The 20,045-nt window shown below is 45.3% G+C and overlaps 1 protein-coding gene across 1 annotated transcript in view; it reads right to left on the bottom strand.

The window, feature by feature from the left end:
* Positions 1-20,045, bottom strand: part of FRAS1 (Fraser extracellular matrix complex subunit 1) — a gene marked incomplete at its 5' end in the record, with an annotated part of 403,879 nt that overhangs the window by 153,723 nt on the left and 230,111 nt on the right. The window contains 3 exons of the mRNA XM_080796111.1: positions 517-663; positions 6,144-6,290; positions 6,522-6,674. Coding sequence (XP_080652237.1) covers positions 517-663; positions 6,144-6,290; positions 6,522-6,674 — 447 coding nt within the window. The remainder of the gene's footprint in view (positions 1-516; positions 664-6,143; positions 6,291-6,521; positions 6,675-20,045) is intronic.

Here is a 20,045-nt window from a genome sequence, read left to right as displayed (position 1 = left end):
TGGCCCAATGGGTTAAGTGTCAGCCTTCAGCTCAGGTCATGATCCTAGGGTCCTGGGATTGAGTCCCACATCAGGCTCTCTGCTCAGCGGGGAGTCTGCTTCTCCCTCTGCCTCTGCCCCTCTCCCCACTTGTGTACCCTTTCTCTCTTTCTCTCTCTCAAGTAAATAAATAAAATCTTTAAAAAACAAAACACTAGAACATTAGGTGGGCCAAAAAGAACCCACATGTCTTGGACCAAATACATCCGGGTTGCCACCTCTGATCTAGTTACTAAAACCTTGCACAGTATCTGGCACATAGTAGGTGCTCAAAAATGTTTCCTTAAGAAATAAGTTACATACAAAAAAAAAGAAAGAAATGACATGCATGCATTCATAAAACATGATGACATCTTGCTATCATCACAGAAAGTCTAAACATATGATGGTGTTTTCCCAACTTCAGCGATTAGACACCTACAGTAAAGGGAGGTCGCCCAGGGAAAGAATCACTGCACAGTTCTGGAAGGGCTTTACCTCTGCATATCCTGGTGGAGAAGTCCAGATAGTACTGTGGGGCGCAGCTCTCATACTGACATTCCCCGAAGAGCAGGACCTTGTCTGGGTCTCGGCAGGAGGTACAGCCGGCCTGTGAATCACAGCTTCCACAGTGCGCTCCGCATGCTGAGCAGATAGGAAAGAAAATGACCGGGTAATTACAATTGCAAATACTGAAGCACGGATGAAACGGGGACAGATGCTGCAAAGGAGCAAAGCCCTCTCCAACCTGTGCTTTAATTATGGCTCGGAAGCTTCCCCTGTGATCAGCAGAAACAGAAAATGTTTCCCTAATTTTCTAAAATAGGAGAAAGGATCATTTGATTTTCCAGAGAAGATAAATTATAAACCCAAGAATGGAAGTCCACATCCAGGTTGCCCTGTGATTCAGAACAGAGTTTATACTTACTCCAAGATCTCGGGAACAACAGTCCGGACATGTATTTGAAACTTACTTGTCAAGGAGTCAAGCGCCCAGTTGTTCCTGATGTGGATTCAGGCTTTGGAGCCATGCCAACGTTAAAGTTAGGCATCAATTTTGTTGTGAAGCCCAGGAAAGCCCACATTTCACACCACAAAGGACTTCAAGGAAGACTGGCTTATTGATTGGCCCAGTTGTAATTCTCAGCAGCTGCTTAACTCAGGCATTCAAGGATGATCCCCAAATCCGGTCATGTTTCCATCCTCCCTGACTTAACAACTAGCATTTCTCCATCTCCTCAGTTGTCCATGCTAGAAACCTGGGAGGCTACCTTGATAAGCCCCCCTTTCTCATCCCTAATGCAATCACTCATTGGATCCTACTTTCTCAAGTTTTCCTACATAATTCCCAGAATTCTTTTGCTTCTGTCCATATCCACACATGCCAATACATCCAAGCCCTCATCGTCTCCTACTGGACTACTGTCATAGCCTCCTAATTGGTTTCCCCGTACCAAGTCTGACCCCCTTGCATTCTATTTTCCATCTATCCACAAGAGTGATTTTTAAAATTTGTACTGCTCAAGTTTCAGAGGATGCTTCCATCTAGAAACTCATATCTTTCTTCAACCCTGGAAAATCGCCAGCCACCATTTCTGCAAATACCACTCCTCCATCATTCCCTCCATTCTTTCCAACCAGAAATCTTAAGACGCATTTGAATCCTCTCAACATAATCTCCAAGTTTCTCATCTTTAACTCTTACTCATTCTTCAGTGACTTCTTTAAGACGGTCTGCCCTGACTCTCCATTCTAGGGTAAGTCTCCTCGTCACTGCTCTTACGGCACTCCAGACATTGCCTTCATGCCATACCTAATGATTTTCATTACAATGATTATTTAACTTCTATATCCTTTAAGCTATAAGCTTCATGAAAGCAAAGACCAAGTTTGTTTTGTTCTTTGCAATAGTGTTCAGAGCCTGACTAGTTCTCTTTCATGTTATGGGTGTTCAATGAACACCTGCACGTAAACGGAAGAATCCAGACATTTTAATTATACATATTCAAGCACTAGCATCTCTGCCTCATTCTGAAATTTTCTCCAAGTATGTATCAGAGGAAAAATCCAGAGAATGAGCTAGATTTTTAGAGTTTTAGATCTAGAGGGTATCAAAGTGTGTGGCACAGTGCAGGAAAATTACCTCCTGGTAAGAATAAAAAAGGAAGTCATCTTGTTTCACCTACAAGAAATGTCATTGATATAAAATATTCATTAGAATATGTAGATTAGTGATTAAAGATCCTAGAAAAACTCTAGACTGGATTTTCAAACAGATGGTTTGAGAATAATTGGAAAAGAATCTTTAATTTTTGGAAACCTACAAGAAATGAAACTTCCATCCTTTTTTTGGCTAGAGTTTTTACACATGGTGTATCTTAATTTTGGCAGAGGGTGTGACAAAAATCTCAAAGATAAACCCAAGAACAGAAAAATGAAGTGAGTCTAGGAGTTGTAGGTGGGTTTGAAAATGGTTGAAATGCATCCTCAAAGCTGTCAGTAAACCTTTGTAATTAGTAAAAGAAATGTCCTGAGTAGAATACTACCACGAAGTCTTCACTTATTACTTGATCAACATTTTTTTAAAGATTTTATTTATTTATTTGAGAGAGAGAGTGACAGAGAGCATGAGAGGGAGAGGTCAGAGGGAGAAGCAGACTCTCTGTGGAGCTGGGAGCCTGACGTGGGTCTCAATCCCAGGACACCAGGATCATGACCTGAGCTGAAGGCAGTCACCTAACCAACTGAGCCACCCAGGCGCCCTCAACATTTTTATTAATAGCTTTAATTACAACAAAGAAATCAAGCTAATGATACTTAAATATGCCACATACACCTAATAGGAGACACACAGTCTAATTTCACCGTCTGAAAGAACAACTCAAACTCAATTTTAACTAATTGAAGCAATAAACGAAAAGTAATCCGAAGAAGTAAGCGAAAGTGTAAGTCCTGCATTTTTTTCTATAACCAGTTGCACAAATAAAGGATATGGGAGACCTGTTCAGACAGTAGTTCCTATAAAAAATGATCTAAGAATTTTAGTTGATTAAAAGCTTATTAGAGGTGCGATCTGGTTACTAAGGAAATGGATACAATGTTCAAGTGAAGAGTCTTCATGTAACCTAAATGTCAGCGGAGGCCCCTGCTGGACAAACAGCTACCACACGAAGCCCAAAGGCCAATCCCTCAGCTTAGAGTGACAGGACGATGCCCCGTCCGGAGAGCTGAGAGCGTCTTGAGTTTACTTCCTCAAGCACCTGTGCACCTTCTTATTCTTGAATCCGTCCACGCAGTCTCTCATTCCCCTGCGGTAACTCAAAGTGTAACTCAGCCCCTCTACTGGCTTCTAAAACAAATGGATTCATGCCAAGCACTGTGCAAGGTCAGAAGACTCTGTGGAGTTTTAGAAGTGGGAGCAGTGTCCCCCCGAGGAGTAGGGAGCCCCCACCATGTCTACCTGAACTCTTCTTCCTCATGCATCCAACCCCTCCTCTCTCACCAAGGCAACCTACAAAGAGCGTTGTCTTAGAGCAGTTCTGCTCATACCAACGCTTTCCCTTGGGTTCTCAGCTTCCACCTCCAAAGGCACATGGTTAGGAGCATTTCCTCCGCCTTGAAACATTCAGACCACACACAGTATTGTCACGTTGCTGTGATCACAGTCCCAGTACTGTTTTCCGAGGCCCCAGACCCCAGAAAGTACCAAGAGGACAGTGACGAGGGTGGAAGGTGGACCAGAAACCAGGAAGGGAAGCAGAGATGTACTGAACCATCGTTCGTGAAGGGGGAAGGGACCTGACCGCTTAGGAAGTCCGCCTTCCCTCTGAAATAGGCCTGTCCACTGCAGCTCGGGCAGAGGGTCATCCATTTCTGCCCCCAAACTCCGCTGGCTCCGGTTTCGCCTGGAGCGGCAAAGCGCAAGGGGACAGTTAATGGCAAACCTTGGAAGGCGATCAGATGAATGAGGAGGGAGACTTACTCTATGCTGCTTCAGAGGAGAGAGGCCCCTGAGAAACAACCATCAGACGGCTAAACAATGACCAGCCCTGCAATGGGCCTGGCTTCCTCCCGCATCTGTAGAAGTCTGGGAGGGGGGGTGAGAAAGTATTGGGGACACGGTCATCTCTGGCCACCCTGGAGTTCTCCTCCTCGCCTCTAAGGTGCCATGGTTCCAGGTACTGGAAACCTCATTTATCATCTCTTTTTTAACGTGCCTGCCTCAACTGATTATCCTTGAATTTTAGAGCTCAGCACGGAACTTCTAAACGTTTCTGGAACCAGACTCCAGACAGTTCTCTGGCTCTTACTTTCCTCTATAATATGGTTATTAATGCCTCCCCTTATACTGGTAGTATTTCCTTTAAAGCCCTTTACTGCACCATTTCTAAAATTGTGAGGCCTGTCATTGTCTACAATGATGAGCATTAGAAAGGAACATTGTTGGTTTTCTTTACATACTAGAAACTCAAATATCCAACTTAAGGACATGCTGTATTCAATCTTCGAAAGAACGAAACTTGAGCTTCAGCAAAGGACTGAAGCTAGGAGATTCTTAATGTCACTGCATAGTCTGTGAAATCCTATTTACGTGGTAGCATAACGAACGTATTTGTGTGGAGATCACCTTGCACCAAGGCAAAGGCTTCTCAGAAAGAAATATTCCAATGCAATATTTTTTTTGTCATCGATACACCATATGAAAGATTCCATTTTTTCTTTTGAACTTTTATTTCTGTGATTCCAGTGCTGTCAGGAGCCCCATAAATCTAAGTCCCTATTTCTCCACCAACACTCTCTCGCTCTGGAATGGAACATGCAAGTATTTCATTCATGTCTCTTGTGTCAGAGAATCCGCAGATACCAGTAGACAGTTGATATATACAAAGCAAAGTTTTTGCTATAAAAGCAAAGAAATTTTTCACGGGTCCAAAAAGGTTTTTGTTTTTTTTTTTTAATCCCTGGTATCTCAACGGGTGATACAAAATGATGAGGTCCACAAAAATTCATTTCAAATGCAGATTTTTGCAAGCATCTCAGTGAACAGTAATGCCTATCTTTCTATCTGTAAAATGTAACTCTCTTAAACCACTTGGTTTGCCTCTCATTCTCGGTGATAATGATGACAACAACAATAACTACTCTATTCTGAGAGCCTGCTAGGACACATGCTAAGTGCGAGAACATTACATGTAGATACCATTATAATCCCCCTGTGACAGCAAAAGAAACGAAGGCCTAGCCGTTAATTCACTTGCTCAAGGTCACAAAAAGCCAGTAAGTGGCAGGTAGGATTTGAACGAGTCCAGAGCCCACGTTCCTAACCACTAGTCTATAATTCCTACAATAAAGTACTTCCCAGGACATAAAATTGAAATACCAGCACTGTATTTGTTAGCTGTCATTTTCGAAAGAAAAAAGCATAACAACATTTTTTTTTGCAAATGACACTTCAGTGATTGAAATAAAGTAAGCCGCCTCGGCGTATCTCAAAAAATGCTCCTTCGTCTGTGAAGGATTTCCTAATTTCTTTTCTACCCAGATTTGCCCTTTCCCTAATTTATCCTAGCTCTTCGTTTGTGCCTGACACAGGTAATTAATCATATTTTGACTTATTTGAGAAATAAGACATCTATACAAGCAACTCTTCATACAAGCAAAATAATGACTGTTTGAACAGAAACCGAATGCTTTGTAGCATGTCAAGCCTTGCACATTGTCAATATTCAACAAATACAAACAGAAAACAAATTATACCCAGACGAGGGCTTGGGTCAATGACTGTGTGCTAGAATGAGCTCCACTCTCTGCTCGGGATCTTGGACTTGAGTTGCTGAGGATAAAGTAAGCCAACATTTTATTTTTAAAATGAGATAACCGGAGAACGGAGATGCTAAATGACTGGCCTAAGGTCACACAGCCGGTACTTGTAGAGGAGATCCCCGAGCCTGGCACTTCCCGGTTAGACCGATGTCTGCTAAGGACATCCATATGCCTTTGTAAATTAGCTTTCTCTTATAAAAATAAAGGCTATCAGGTGAAAATATAGACGCAAGAACTTCCTATTTCCTTCAACGACGCCCGAAGAGCAGGCAAGGAGAGAAAGTTCATTTTTAAAAACCTACGCTGACAAGCACGGCTGTCGTCGAGATAGTGCCCTGGGAAGCAGGCAGTCTTGCAGGTGCCAAGGTGGGACAGAACGAGGTCGGCATCACACGAGGTGCATGAGAAGGGTCCTGTGCCCCGGCAGGTTCTGCAGGAGGAGTGACATTCTGCAGAGGGAAAAGAAACACAAAGAGAACCTGTGTTGCCAACGTCCTCTCCAAAGCAGCCTGGGAGGCATCAATAAAAGCCCCAACCGAGAGCGTTAGCCAGTCTGGTGTACTGCCCTGCAGCATGCTTCCCGCCTCCTCTCTCTCTAGGGAAGAACCAATCCTCTCCTGCTACTGCCCCCGAGAAAATTCACGAGGCACCGCCAGCTCCTGTGTCCGGCACTTACTCACTTTTACAAGCTCCTCTCTCTGCGAAGTATCCAGGAGGGCAATCAGGAACACAGTGGTCCCCCAGCAGCAGGTAGCGGGCATTCTGGCAGCTCAGGCAGACACTGCCTGTGTGGTGGAGGTCAGCGGTGCAGTGCTGGCACAGGGGATGGCAGTCTGGAGAGGGCGGAGGGGACACACAGAAGGCACGGGCAGCGTGAGCGCAGGGTCTCATCACCACGCCAAAGGGCAGAAGGGAGTGTGATTACCCTCGCGGCGGCGCAGACGGCGGGAGAGCAGCCCAAAGGCAGGGCACCCTAGGAAAGGAGATGTTTGGGACCTGTACAAATGGTCGTGTAGAGGTTTTTAGCAAATGGCCAGGCTCACCACAACTATCGAGTTTTCATGCCCTTTCAACTGAACGACCTTCAAATACTAGAATGGCACGTGAGAGATTCTTGCTTGCAGTATAGAGATAATGGCCAGATTAACAGCAACGGTACGGCCAACACTATCAACGTCTCCCCCAAGAGTTCTGGGAACCCTAGCCCAGCGTGCCCCCATGCACAGTGCTCCTGAGCAGGGCATGGTGCTCTCCACAAGCTGCCGTCCTAGGAATCTGGCCTTCCAGAGTCAGCATACCAGTCTCGGCTGTTGATATCGGAGGGACTGGGGTTAGCAGATAAGTGGGCCGAGTCGGTGGAAATTTTTAGTCTTCAAATAGAGGTAAAGTTACAAAGAAGAGTTGTGAGCTGAAAAGTCGTCTTCACGACCCAATTCATACATCACAATACAATACAAGCCCTGTTGTATGAGCTGTGATTAAAGCTCTAAGACAGATGATGTGGTAGAGCCAGCGGTCTCTCGGTCTCACCCGTATAATAGTCATCCTTTCACTCAAGAACCCGACTGCGTTCAGCACCCATCCTCTGCCTCATTTTAAGGGGTGACTGTCCTCTAGGTCCTGTTTACCATCCTCCACCCCAAAGACTGGAGAAGATCCACAAACCCTGATTTACCCACCAACATGAAAAAGAGGTAAAGCCTAGGAAACGAAAAGTTAGAGCTCTAACCACAGGCCTTTCCCTCTTTCCCTGTAGGATTCAAAGCACCCGTCCGCCCTTACTAATGCACCACTCCGGGACCAGACGTGGCTTGTTCGGCTCAGTCTTGTAGACAGAGACCACGATCTTGAGCAACGTTTAGATGAAAATATCCTTGTCAATGAGACAGATGGCCTGTCCCCTGAAATCTGTTAAACCAGGTCTTTTTGTCTATACCCTCAGGGATACTTCCTTCGTTGCTGACCACGTAAGGCGTGCCCCCTGCAAAAATGGATCTCAGTGGCACAGCTGCACCCCCTCATCCGCAAGCGAAGCCAGCTGAAGACCCGCACAGCCCCTCCAGAAGTTGAGCCAGAAGTGTCCGCCCTAAAATGCCGACTCTTCTCGTGGGCACGAAAAGGAACAGTCCCTGCCCCTTCTCTGAACTTTGGGAGCTTCCAATTCCAGGGAGCCCGCTGCCCTTATTAGGAGCAATTCTTGATCTCCTAAGAGCCAAATTTATCCTCATTACAGACCTTCAGTAAAGTACAAAGGAAAACGAGGACTGTATGGAGGGAAAGGATAAGGAGGCCACTCCCCCTGACTTAGTATAAAGTTTCCACACAATGTTCCCTTTTTCCCGTGCCCTCCTCACAGTGCCAGGAGCCAAAGGGCAGATTGGAAAAGCTCTGGATGTTGCTGCAGCAAACGGAGGTGACCGTGTTTTATGATGACTTGAAGGAGTGGGTACCGGCCAGGGCTGGAAACCTGAGAAACACGGCTGACTCAAGGCTCCATTATTTGAAAAGTCCACAGCCTCTCCCTGTTTCAAGCCAGGGCTTACGCAGGGTTCTGGGCTCAGGCAGGCACTGACAAGATCTGCAGGTGTTGGTGGTCGGAAAACTAGTTGCATCTGACTGAGGCTTTCTCTGGTGTGCAATTAGAGGAACGAGAAAGCATAATCACCAAGGGGATGCTTTGAAGAGAAAGTGAGAAGACCTCTGTGGTACTTTGTGGGCACAACAAATAAATATTTATGAATCTGTCTGATCTTGGGGATCTCTACAAGCCGTTAAAATGAGTGTAATGTGCATTAATGACCACTAAAGGAAGCTAGAGCTAGGCTATGGACGCTCCTTTCCACTCTCGTGGCAGCTGCTTGTAAACGCTCACTCCTCGTCTCCAGGCAGCAACCCCCACCCTCCGCCGCCTCCCAGGTCATTCCATCTTCTACTTCATTCAGCCCCTCAAGCACAAGCTTCCTGTCAGACTCAAAACATCTCTCTTTACCCATTTTTATTTCATTTCCTCTCTCACAGGATGAAATGGCTAATTCCTCCGCCCACATTCTTGACCCAATTTTCAACATTATTAGAACATTATTTCAGCATTATTGCATTTTTTACCCCATCTCTCTTCGCTCTCCTTGACCTCAACCTTGGACCAGGCTCTGCATCACCAGCACAACCATGCTGCCGTCTCTCACCTTCCCTACACCACCCAACCTCCCTGCCTCGCTAACTTGCTGGGACCTGCCTCCAACCTCCACAAGTCTGCTGTGGTACTGGCTTGAAGAGGTCTCTGACCACCACTTAGGACCCAATCTAATGGCTCCCTCTAATTCCTGACCTGCGGGAGTTCTCTGTAACACAGGACACCCCTGGCCGCCTTCCTCCTTGACCCCCATCCTCCTTTACTACGCTTTTTCCTGGTGCTCTTCATGGCCAGGTCCTTGCTGTCTGCCACTGACCACCTGATAAATGTAGACGTTCCTCACAGCCCTGACCGTCTGTCTTCCTCCTAATCAAGTCTCATCCTCTGAACGTCCTAACCTAGACAGGGCTGTTTGCTTCGGCTTCAGCCACTAGAAGCCGGTGGAAAGGCCTCAAGAGTCTGCGAGTCTCCAGAATCACTGGAGACTCGGCCTCCTTCTTCACGGCTCCGTGGGAAGCCTTAAGAAGGCATCACGTCAGTGGCCGGACACATCACAGTACATGATGGCGTAGCTGGGAGCAAGGAGACATCAATCAGTGACACCTGAAAAAGTGAAACGATCAAGTGCAGGTTGCCCAAAGCATCATATTAACGCAAGGAAGTTTAAAGTTTTATCTTACACACGAGATGGTAACTACCTGGGTCTGGAAGTCGGGCTCCCTCTTTGTGTGGAGACCCATATTCATTCCTTAGTCATTCATCCATGGTTTAAAAAGCCACACGGAACAACCATCCCTATGAGTAGATTCATTCGAAAGCAACAAGCTAAGTGATCCCACGTTAATGCATTCATGCAAACCTCCCTTCCCAGCTCTCTCGTTTACAAGCCCCCAACAGAAGACCACTTAAATACGCTGAGATCCTGCTCGCAAGTTAGTCTGAAGGCTGACTGGCTTTTCTCCAGCCAACCAGAAAAGAGAAACAAATTCCTAAAACCTAGGACACACGTCTGTCTTGAGAGCTTGAAGTCAACAATCTCTTTATGGAGAGAATTCTTTAGGAGAGCTCAAAATGAGTGATGATGTTCAGGGAAAGAAGCCAAGAATCAGAGCAAAAAGACATGTTAAGGATCAACATGTGTGTTCTGACTTACACTCAGAAAAGTATGGCTCCTGAGAGCAGACTACTGAACTCAGGGGTGACAGGCTACAAGTGGCCAGTCCCACCGGGTAGCACCTGTAAACACGCTTCAGGGTCAAGCCTGGGGGGGCCCCTGAGATCTTCTGTGCCGAAGAGGGGCCAAGTGTGGCTCTGACAAGAGCCCTGAGGTTCTGTTTTTTGGAGTACAAAGTGAACCATGGAAGAAAATATGAAAAACATTTTTATAAATATAAAGAAATATAAAAATCACCCTAAGTAGCCCTTTCAGAGTAAATAACTACTGACATTGACATTTATCTCTTAGTTCTTTTTCTATATACTTTTACATACATAGCTTTTTATATAGAGGAGATTATATTAAATGTTGTCATATAATATCTTTTTTTTACTCAATACCGTCAGCATTTCCACACGTCACTAGGAACTCTTTGTAAACATCATTCTAGGGACTACATTATATCCCAGCCTTGAATAAATAAATAAGAAAGGTGTACTTTTCATATACAGCTGACCCTTGAAAAACCAAGGGTTAGGGGCATGGACCCCCTGCACAGTCAAAAATTCATGCATAACATTCGGCTCCCCAAAACCTTAACTACTAATAGCCTACTATTGACTGGAAGCCTTATTGATAAACTAAATAATTGATAAACAAATATTCTGTAGGTTATAGATATTATGCACTGTACTTTTACAATAAAGTAAACTAGAGAAAAGAAAATGTTAGGAAAATCATAAGGAAGAGAAAAATACATTTACAGTACTATACTGTATTTGTTTTTAAAAATCTACATATAAATGGACCGAAACAGTTCAAACCTGTGTTGTTCTAAGGTGAACTGCACTTAAACATTAACTTCTAGTTTGTCCACTTCTATAATTGAGGACCTGATAAGACTTCTGTGCATTTTAGATTAACTCCCAAAAGACATCGTCAGGAATACAATTCAAACTTTTTTTTTAAGATCTTATTTATTTATAGTAGGGGAGGGGCAGAGGGAGACAGAAACCCAAGTAGACTCTGTGCTGAGCGCAGAGACTGGCATTGGGCTTGACCTCATGATGTGGAGATCATGACCTAAGCTGAAATCAAGAGGCAGAGGCTTAACCAACTGAGCCACCCAGGCGCTCCAATTCATATTATTACTATAGCTTCTATTGACTGAGCTTGGAATACATATCAAGGATTATATCACTTATTATAGATGTGAAATCTCATGCATGGCCTGCAAAGATGAAGTAGGGGAACAGGAGCCCCGCTTGGAAGAGGAAGACACGGAGACTCCGAGGTTGAGCGACCTGCTCACACGTCATGTCCACACTGACTCCGGGGCACGGACTTTTAACCACTACAGGCATGAAAACACTCTAAAATTCTCAATAGGTGTTACAGATTCCATTCCAGAAAGTCTGTATCAGTTTACATTTCCAAGAGTCACTCATGAGACTGTTTCCTCATAACTCTGCCTGCACTAAGGAACCGAAAAATGGTAAAACAATCTTGGTCAGTTTGGTTGGTGAAAGCTATAGTTACATCATGGTTTACATTTATATTTCTTTTACTATAAGTAAGGCTGAGCATTGAAAAATCTTTCCAACAACAAAAAAGTGTTCAAGTGTCATACAGCTTTCAGTATGGTCAGGAAAGGCAGCCCTGGATATATAATTATAATCAGTATGAAATATGTGTCATCCAACAATAATTTGAGATATCAACCAATGAGTTCTTTTTTTTCGCATTTTTAAAAATTGCTTAATAAAGATATAATGTATTTTTATCCCCGGGGTACAGGTCTGTGAATTGCCAGGTTTACACACTTCACAGCACTCAAAACCACAATGAGATATCACCTCACACCAGTCAGAATGATTCTTCTCTTATGCATGGTAAGTAGCGGCCCCCACTGAACCAGCGAGCATGGGCCCTCACGTGCCCCCAGTGGAGGTTGTCAGAATCCGATCTACAACACCGTCTACAAACCAAAGTCACAGAGCTCAGGGAACAGAAGAAAGATGGAGGGAAAAACAAACTTGAACATGCGTTGGAACTAACAGGGCGTTCACCACTACCACAACCACTACACACTCCACTCCTGGGCCCCAGCCCAGAAAAACCCTTCCATTAGGAAAGGGAGAAGGGACAGAGAGACCATTCACTCCACCCCGCCCGCCCCTCCCACGGGGGGCACAGTCAACAACACGGTGACGTGGACTCGGGCTGTGCTTCTTGCCTTAGAAAGGGTTTTCTCCGAAGTGAGACCTGTGTCACAGGCCCCTAGAGAGGGCGCACGGCGGGGACGAGCCACGACAGAGCACACGGCAAACACTGAGACGCAGGACTGCCGCGGGATTGCACGAACGTTTTGTAAAATGCTAGTGGGGAAGTTATCATCATCATATCATATCATATTATATATTATATGTCATATCATATATATGTTATATATAATATATCATATTATATATTATTCCAGGGCACCATGGAAGTCTGTAACAGGGTCTCGACTGCGTCCAGGGGACAGGGAAGGCCTCCTGAAGAAGGTGGAGCCACGAACCCCCACGGGGTTAGTTGCAAGAGGAGCAGGGGAGGGTGAGAGGGACTGGAAAGAGTTCCAAGAAGAGGGAACACCTGGCAAAAACCCAGCAGGTCAACAGAACAGGAGGCCTCCAAGGACCTGAGAGACAGTCAACAAGGCTGGATCTTCAAGAACATAGAAAAGAGCCACTCAAGGACTCGGCCGCCCCAGTTTTAGAATGCCATGAAAAGGAGCATGTATTTTGTCCTAAAGGCCATTGGGAATGGGGTTGTGTGTGTCTGTGTTCCTTGCCAGTCTATTTGCAGAGATCTCTGTGTTTTTATTACAGATTTAAGTGAGAAACTGTTGGATGGAAAGTAACTAGTGATGAGAGAAGACATGAGAACCAGAGCGAGGAAGCAACAATCCAAGAAAACCCTGACACACAGCAGCTCTTAATAAGAACCTTGCTGGGGAGGGGACACGGGTCCCTACTGTTCTCCCCCCCCCATCACGTCTAGAAGACCCTTTCTGTCACAGTACCCTGCTGCTGAGCTGTTCTCAGGAGGCTTGTGCTAGACTCGGCATATTACGAATCCTAACGATACTGGAAGTACATGGATGCTGTGAGGACCAGGAATGAAGGTCTCGGGCTTCCCTTGAGAAGAAAGGCTGACATACCACGGGTCTACTTTTCTGGCATGACCTGGGAAGACCTTTCACAAACTGTCAGCTTCAAAATACCTTGAAAAATGAAAACAAAGTAGAATTTGGCTAAATAAGTAGTATCTAGTAGGTAGCCCCCGTCTATTTGTTGAATGAAAGGAAAAAAGGTGTTTGGAGTTAGAATCCTAGGAAATTGTAGGGAATTTGGAGGTTCATGAAGAGGTCATTGTGGATGGCATCTCCTGGTTTTCAAAATCCACGTCAGGCCAAGAGAAAGGGCACCGCTTGGCTATGTGTGTGACGATTTACAACCGCCTTGTCAGTAGGATTTGAGATAATGGAAAGAGAAATATCCCCACGGCCAGCCAAATGTACTAATTATACACTCCAAACATAATTAAGAGGTGGTACGAGCCCCATCTCCAGGCACTGCAGGAGGTGACCGTACGTCCTGGGGAGCTGCTCCGACACCAGTCACTTCATGCATCGTGAAATCTGTATGACTATTTTCTAAGAATTAAGCGGGTTGGGAGACAACTCTTGCATTCTTCCTGGTAGGCGGTGACCGTCTGACAAATCCTAATTCAGATCTTTGCTGGACCCACACTCTAGGAGCACAACTGTCAGAAATTGTGTCCTTAAAACAGCAGTGGTATGGGCGCCTAGGTGGCTCAGTGGGTTAAGCCTCTGCCTTTGGCTCAGGTCATGATCCCAGGGTCCTGGGATCGAGTCCCGCATCGGGCTCTCTGCTCAGCAGGGAGCCTGCTTCCCTTCCTCTCTCTCTGCCTGCCTCTCTGCCTACTTGTGATCTCTGTCAAATAAATAAATAAAATCTTTAAAAAAACAAACAAACAAACAAAAAACGGCAGTGGTATTCTCAGAGAGGTCGACAAACCACAGAGTGAGTTCCCCTACAATCCTCCTCACCCCACTGTCCACGCCCGTTTCCCCCTCAGGTGACATTTGGAACAATTTCACAGGATACGCTAGAGGAAGTTTACATTGTCACTGCTTCATTTGAACCAGGGCTGCAGTTACTCTAATAGGGGAACTGGGTTTCCAACCCACCAATCGAGCAGCCTCTGCAAGGATTAACGTCCCATCCTCAAAGCCCCATCTGTAAGGCAAGGCATTTCCATCTGACCTTGCTGTCTGTAATCAAACAGGGAGGCTAACCTCAAATATGTCTAAATGGTGAGTGTGTATCCATTAATTGCTCCAAAACAGAGTCTGTTCCGGAGGCCGTCTCTCTGAGTCCCACCATTGCTACTCGGTAAATCCTTATTTGTCACGATTTCAATTACAGTGGAGAGTCTTTAAATACAAGACTCATTAAGGGTGACAAGGAAAGAAGAGAGACCCAGGATCTGTTTATGTGTAGCCTGTTTCGGATTACTGGCATATAATAAGCATGTGGGAGAGGGGAGGGCAGACGGAACTCCAGTCGCCTGCGTGTGTGCCCGCTTGCTAACGAACCCAGTGAATTAGCGCTTTAAACAAACAAATTAATGAACACATTGCAAGGGAGGCTGGAACTGGGGTATGAGCTCGGGTGGAAATAAATACATTTCTTGTTTTTAAAGCAAGCAGAGGATTCCATTTGTTTTCTAAATATGCACAGCACGCCGACATGCTAAAAATGTAAATAGATAAAAAATAATATTTTGACTCAGCAGCTGTAATATCCGCTAATATGTCACCCCACAGCTGTAAGGAAATTACATGTGGTCATCACTGTGTGATGCTTTCTTCAAACCACAAAGGCTCTGCTTCGAGGATCAGTGAGGATGACCCACAATCACGACGGATGGGAGCACGCGGCAGTGAAATGACTTATTTCACGTCTTTGGAGCAAAGTCAAAAAAGCTTGAAGATATTAAAGTAAATGTGTACTGTCGAAGCAATGGCTTTGGATGTTGGTTTTATGGGGCAGTGAGTCCTTAGCTGATAAATAATGACCTATAAAGACAAATTTAGACACACAGTGAGTTTTTAATAATGTCCTGTCAGTCGATTGGGTTCTTAATGCAAACACATAAAACGCATCTGGAAGTGGTTACGATAATCAGCGCTTGTCTGCTCCTCATCAGGCAACAAGGAAATGGTTTCGTGCCAGAGCTCAGGGCGCTGGAAGTGCGTGTGGAATCGGAATGCCGACGCCACTCTGAACATGGACGAGGTGCTGCTCGCGAGCCAGGACGGGAGAAATCCGGCAAGTAGCATCCAGACGGCAGAGGCGAAAGAAGCCTCTGATCGCTTTGTCCCAGCCCACCCGTGAGCTCTTGGAGGCCACGTGGTCTGGTGGTAGTGGCAGGAGGCAGTGTCAGAGGTAAGAGAGAAGCTCCCTGCTGGGTTTCGGTGCCCGTTCCCACCGCCAGCAAGGGGTCGCGAGCACCACTCCTCCGTGCATGTCAGTGTCTTCCAGCAGCTTCTGCTTTGCTCTTGGTGGACCTCCAGCACAGGAAAACGTTCACTTCGGTGGACACGTATGGATCTCAGTTGGGTGTGAGGCACCACGGAAGCGTCCGCAGAGGACAGAGCATTGCGTCGGACTCGGCGACGTCGCTTGAGATGCTCATGACAGGGTCTGCTGGAGGAAAGGTGCGCCTGGGATGCAACAGGTGTCTCAGGAGGGGCAGAGACTATTTTATCCAAAGAGAATCAGAGGGACTTGAACGTGGCGAGGTGAGGCAGTGCGTGACGTGGACTAGCGCAGGGAGGAGGCAGGGTGACTCCGCTGCTCCGAATGCCGCGGACTGAAAAACCAGCAACGGGCGGACAAGAAATCCAGGAGAGAGAAGGAAAGGACCTGGCGGGTTAAGGGACATGAAGACGGCGCTTGTGGGCAAGGGGTTCCTGTGGGTAAGATGTCCAGGAGGTAGACAGGTAGAGACGAGGACATGAATGTCCCATGCGCACTCCACAGGGACTCCAAGGAGAAAACAGAAATAGGGACGGGTTCGAGGCTGTGAGACGTACCCCCTGGGAAAGGAGCTGGGTGGGGGCAGGGAAGGGGTGACCAGAAAACAAACTAACTGACAGGAAAGACCTGTCAGTTCCTGAAGGTGACGTGCCCTCAGACTCGGGCCACAGACGGAGAAGCCAGGCATGAGGAAACAGGGGCATCTGGAAGAAGAAGCAGAGCCCTTGAGGAGAAAAGGTGAGGAAGTGTTTGTTTTTTTTTTATCAGGTTATGCGAGTCTTCCAGATGAGAAAGAAAGCGGGGATGTACACGGATCTGAGTGAGCGAGGTCTGAGGTGAGGGAAGGAAAGACGGTGCCTAAAGAAAGGCCCGACGGGCCCGATGACAAAGCATCAAAAGGAGCTATAAATAATAGGACTGACAAGAAGCAGAGAAGGTCTTCCTGGAACTAGATCGGGGCCCGGAAGCCGGCGACACACGCAGCTGTGGGCCCTCTGACTCGGCACTGCTTCCTGCCTGGCTCTCCTACTCGCTAGCCGTGAAATGTCAAGTAAGTTGCTTAATGTCTCTAATCTCCGTCTCCTGAGTTATAAAATGGACATACTACTAATCATAGGACAGACCTCCAAGGGTTGCAGTCAAGATTAAATGAGATACTATATGTGAGGAGCTGGCATGTACTAAATGCTCCATAAACATTGGCCATTATCCCTTCTCTGCAGAAGGCCCAGTCAGAACGGACACTGGTGTACTGATCATCATGCCTACGTCTAAGTCACCCTTTCTGCCTACAGCATGTAAACCACAGAGATTTACATGTGTGGAAGAAACGTAGGTAAGTACAGCCTTAGCAATTTTGCCGTCTTTAGTACTGAGAGGATAACCTGTGGGTCTAAATTCAGTTGTGTTCTTTAAGCAGGACTTGCAGTTCTGATGAAGACAACGGCAATCCTGACTTCATTGGGAGCCCTGCCACACGGAAAGCTTGGAAGTAAGGTCTCTCTGTAAGGTAATATATTGTTTAGGGAAAGTCATATGAAGGAGAACTATACAAGTTCTTCTTCCTTTTTTTTTTTTTATTAAATTTAGGAAGGTACAATTTAAGCATAGGTCATGTTCTTTTTTTCTGGAAGGTAAAGAAAAGAAACACCTTGGACTATTCAATCATCCTTCAACAGACAGCGTGGTCTCTTAAATAAAACACAAATTGGGAGAACAAGGAGGAGACAATCATTGAAAGTTTGGAGAGAGATTGGATATGCAATTCATAGTTCAAGCAATAGGAGATAGGGTGACAAGATGAGGAATAAGAGAAGAAAGTACATTGCCAAAAAAGAAGATAAGGAAAATAAAGTAGCAAGTGTTTAAAGAAAAAAAGGACACTAGAAAATTGAAAAAATATAGAGATAGAAGAATTGGACCGGATGGGATAAAGTGGGAGGTGAACAAGAAAGAGATAAGAAGCAAGAAATGGTCACACTAAGAAAGATCCTTGCTATAATAACCATGCGAGGCATTAGAAGGGGATTATAGTAGCCACTAAGAGGCCACATCCCAGGGACTCATTTACCCAGCCTTGCTTGACCACCATCTATGCGCCAGTCACTGGACTGAGAATCCCCACAGAGTAAGAATTCCCATCTCTACAGGAAAGTATCTGGGGACCATCAAATGAAAAGACAAATGAGAAAATGTTTTGAAAAGTATAAAACTCCACAAACACACCAGTGTTACTATTACCATGAGAAACAGACCCAGTCCCAGCTGGAGCCTTGGATCTCACACTCAACCTCCGGTGGGCCAAGCAGTAAATCCAGTTCCTGCTGATAACTGCCCGGGCCCACAACAGGAAAATGGCCACTCCTCTGAAGTTCTACAAACATAGTGGAATGCCAGTTAGCCATGAAAAATGACAATAATGTAGATTCTTCCAATATTTGCCAACACATGGAAATATATAAATTAAGTGATATTTAAGAGAAATGAACAAAGAAATACATAGGTCTTGACTGCAACTATTAAAAGCTGCATGTGTATCTCCTCTGAAAAAGATTAAAGTAAGTGCAGAATGATATATATTATTAAAATTTAGTGTACATTAATGTGTTTCTTTAAAGGTTATGTATTTAATGACGATATATATGATAAAAACACATGGCAGCCTAAAAGAGTTGTCTTAGCATTTGAAACAGACTAGCAAGTTCTTGCAACTTTTCCCAACAATGCTCTCCAAGGCATTTTGTCATGCCAGTCCCTTTTAATCCGTCAATCAAAAAATTGTTCTTGAGTGCCTGTTGTTAGAATCAGCTATATTTATCATTGTAGAGTACAACAAAATGGTTGTATCTGGAATCACACTGTCTAGGTTCAAACCTTGGCTCTGTCTTCCGACTTTCATCACTTTGAGCACGTTAGTTATTCTGTGTTTCAGTTCCTTCCTATGTCATATCACTACCTGCTTTGGAGGATCACTCTTAATATGAAATGGCAAAATAAAAAAAAAATGAAATCTTGCCATTTGCAACAACATGGACACAACTAGAGGGTGTTATGCTAAGCAAAATAAGTCAATCAGAGAAAGACAATTACATGATTTCACTCATATGTGGAATTTAAGAAACAAAACAGAGGCTCATAGGGGAAGGAGGAAAAATAAAGTAAGATGAAATCAGAAAGGGAGACAAACCATAAGAGACTCCTAACTATAGGGAACAAGCTAGTGGTTCCTGGAGGGAAGAGGGTGGGGGGGAATGGGGTTAGTGGGTGATACGCATCAAGGAGGACACCTGATGTAATGGCAGTGGGTGTTAGATGCAACCGATGAGTCACGGAACTCTACCTCTGAAACTAATGATACACTGTATGTTAATTCATTGAATTTAAATTTTAAAAATATCAAATGGCAAAATGCATTCAAAGCAATTAGCACAGCGCTTGTCGCTCACTAAGCCCTCAGAAGAGTCACCTATTATTCGAGACCACGAAAAATCACTCCCAGGGAATACGGGCTAGTCAATGCCAAGTACTAGGTCATTGGTAGAGACAATCAGCACACTCGGAATTACCACATGGGAGATGCCAAGAAGAAGCTGGTCCTAGAAGGGAAGGGATCTGAGCCAGGCCACGGGGAATGGATGAGCAGGATTCTGACTATCAAAATAAGGTAGGAACTGCTCTACATTGATCGTGTGTGCCTTCCGCCTTCCGTGCAGTTTGTGGCCGCAGGAGCAGCTCCAGGGAGGGGGTGAGCTGTGTTGACCCACCTGCCCCCACACAGAAGCTGCTGTAGAACAGAGCTGGCTCTCACCTCTGGCTCCAAGTCCCTGGGTGTGGAGGCAGACAGCTGGTACGCCGGCTCACACAGGGCTCCTTCCCAGCTCCTTCGTTACGTTCAACTCCAACTGGGGTTTTTCATTGCTCAATGTTGTGTTTGAATCAGCACGTTGCAAAATGAGCATTTGTTGCTCTTTTAATTTTACATTTCAACTTTTCCGCCATTTTTTAGGGCCCCATCTTTCAGAAATGATGACAATAGTGGGGAAAATCATGGAAAGGACTTAGACGTTTTTCTTTTTGTGATTTGGAAGAAAAATGTTAACAGGTTTGCTAATCTGTCAACAAATGGCTTCGCTCGGATTCAGAGAGCAAATACTTCTCAGACCCAACACTGGGACAGAAGTACTGATTACTCTCCCGTACTCTTCAACAAGCAAGAGGGTGGCAAACCTGAGCCTCCTTGGTGACCCCGTGCTCGCCCAGAGGAAGGAGGGAAGAGAGAAGGAAGGGATGAATGGAAGGAAATCCA

This window comes from Martes martes (assembly GCF_963455335.1).
Source record: "Martes martes genome assembly, chromosome: 2".
NCBI classification, from domain to species: Eukaryota; Metazoa; Chordata; class Mammalia; order Carnivora; family Mustelidae; genus Martes; species Martes martes.
The sequence above is the reverse complement of the archived record's forward strand: the minus strand, read 5'-3'. Positions and strand labels throughout refer to the sequence as shown.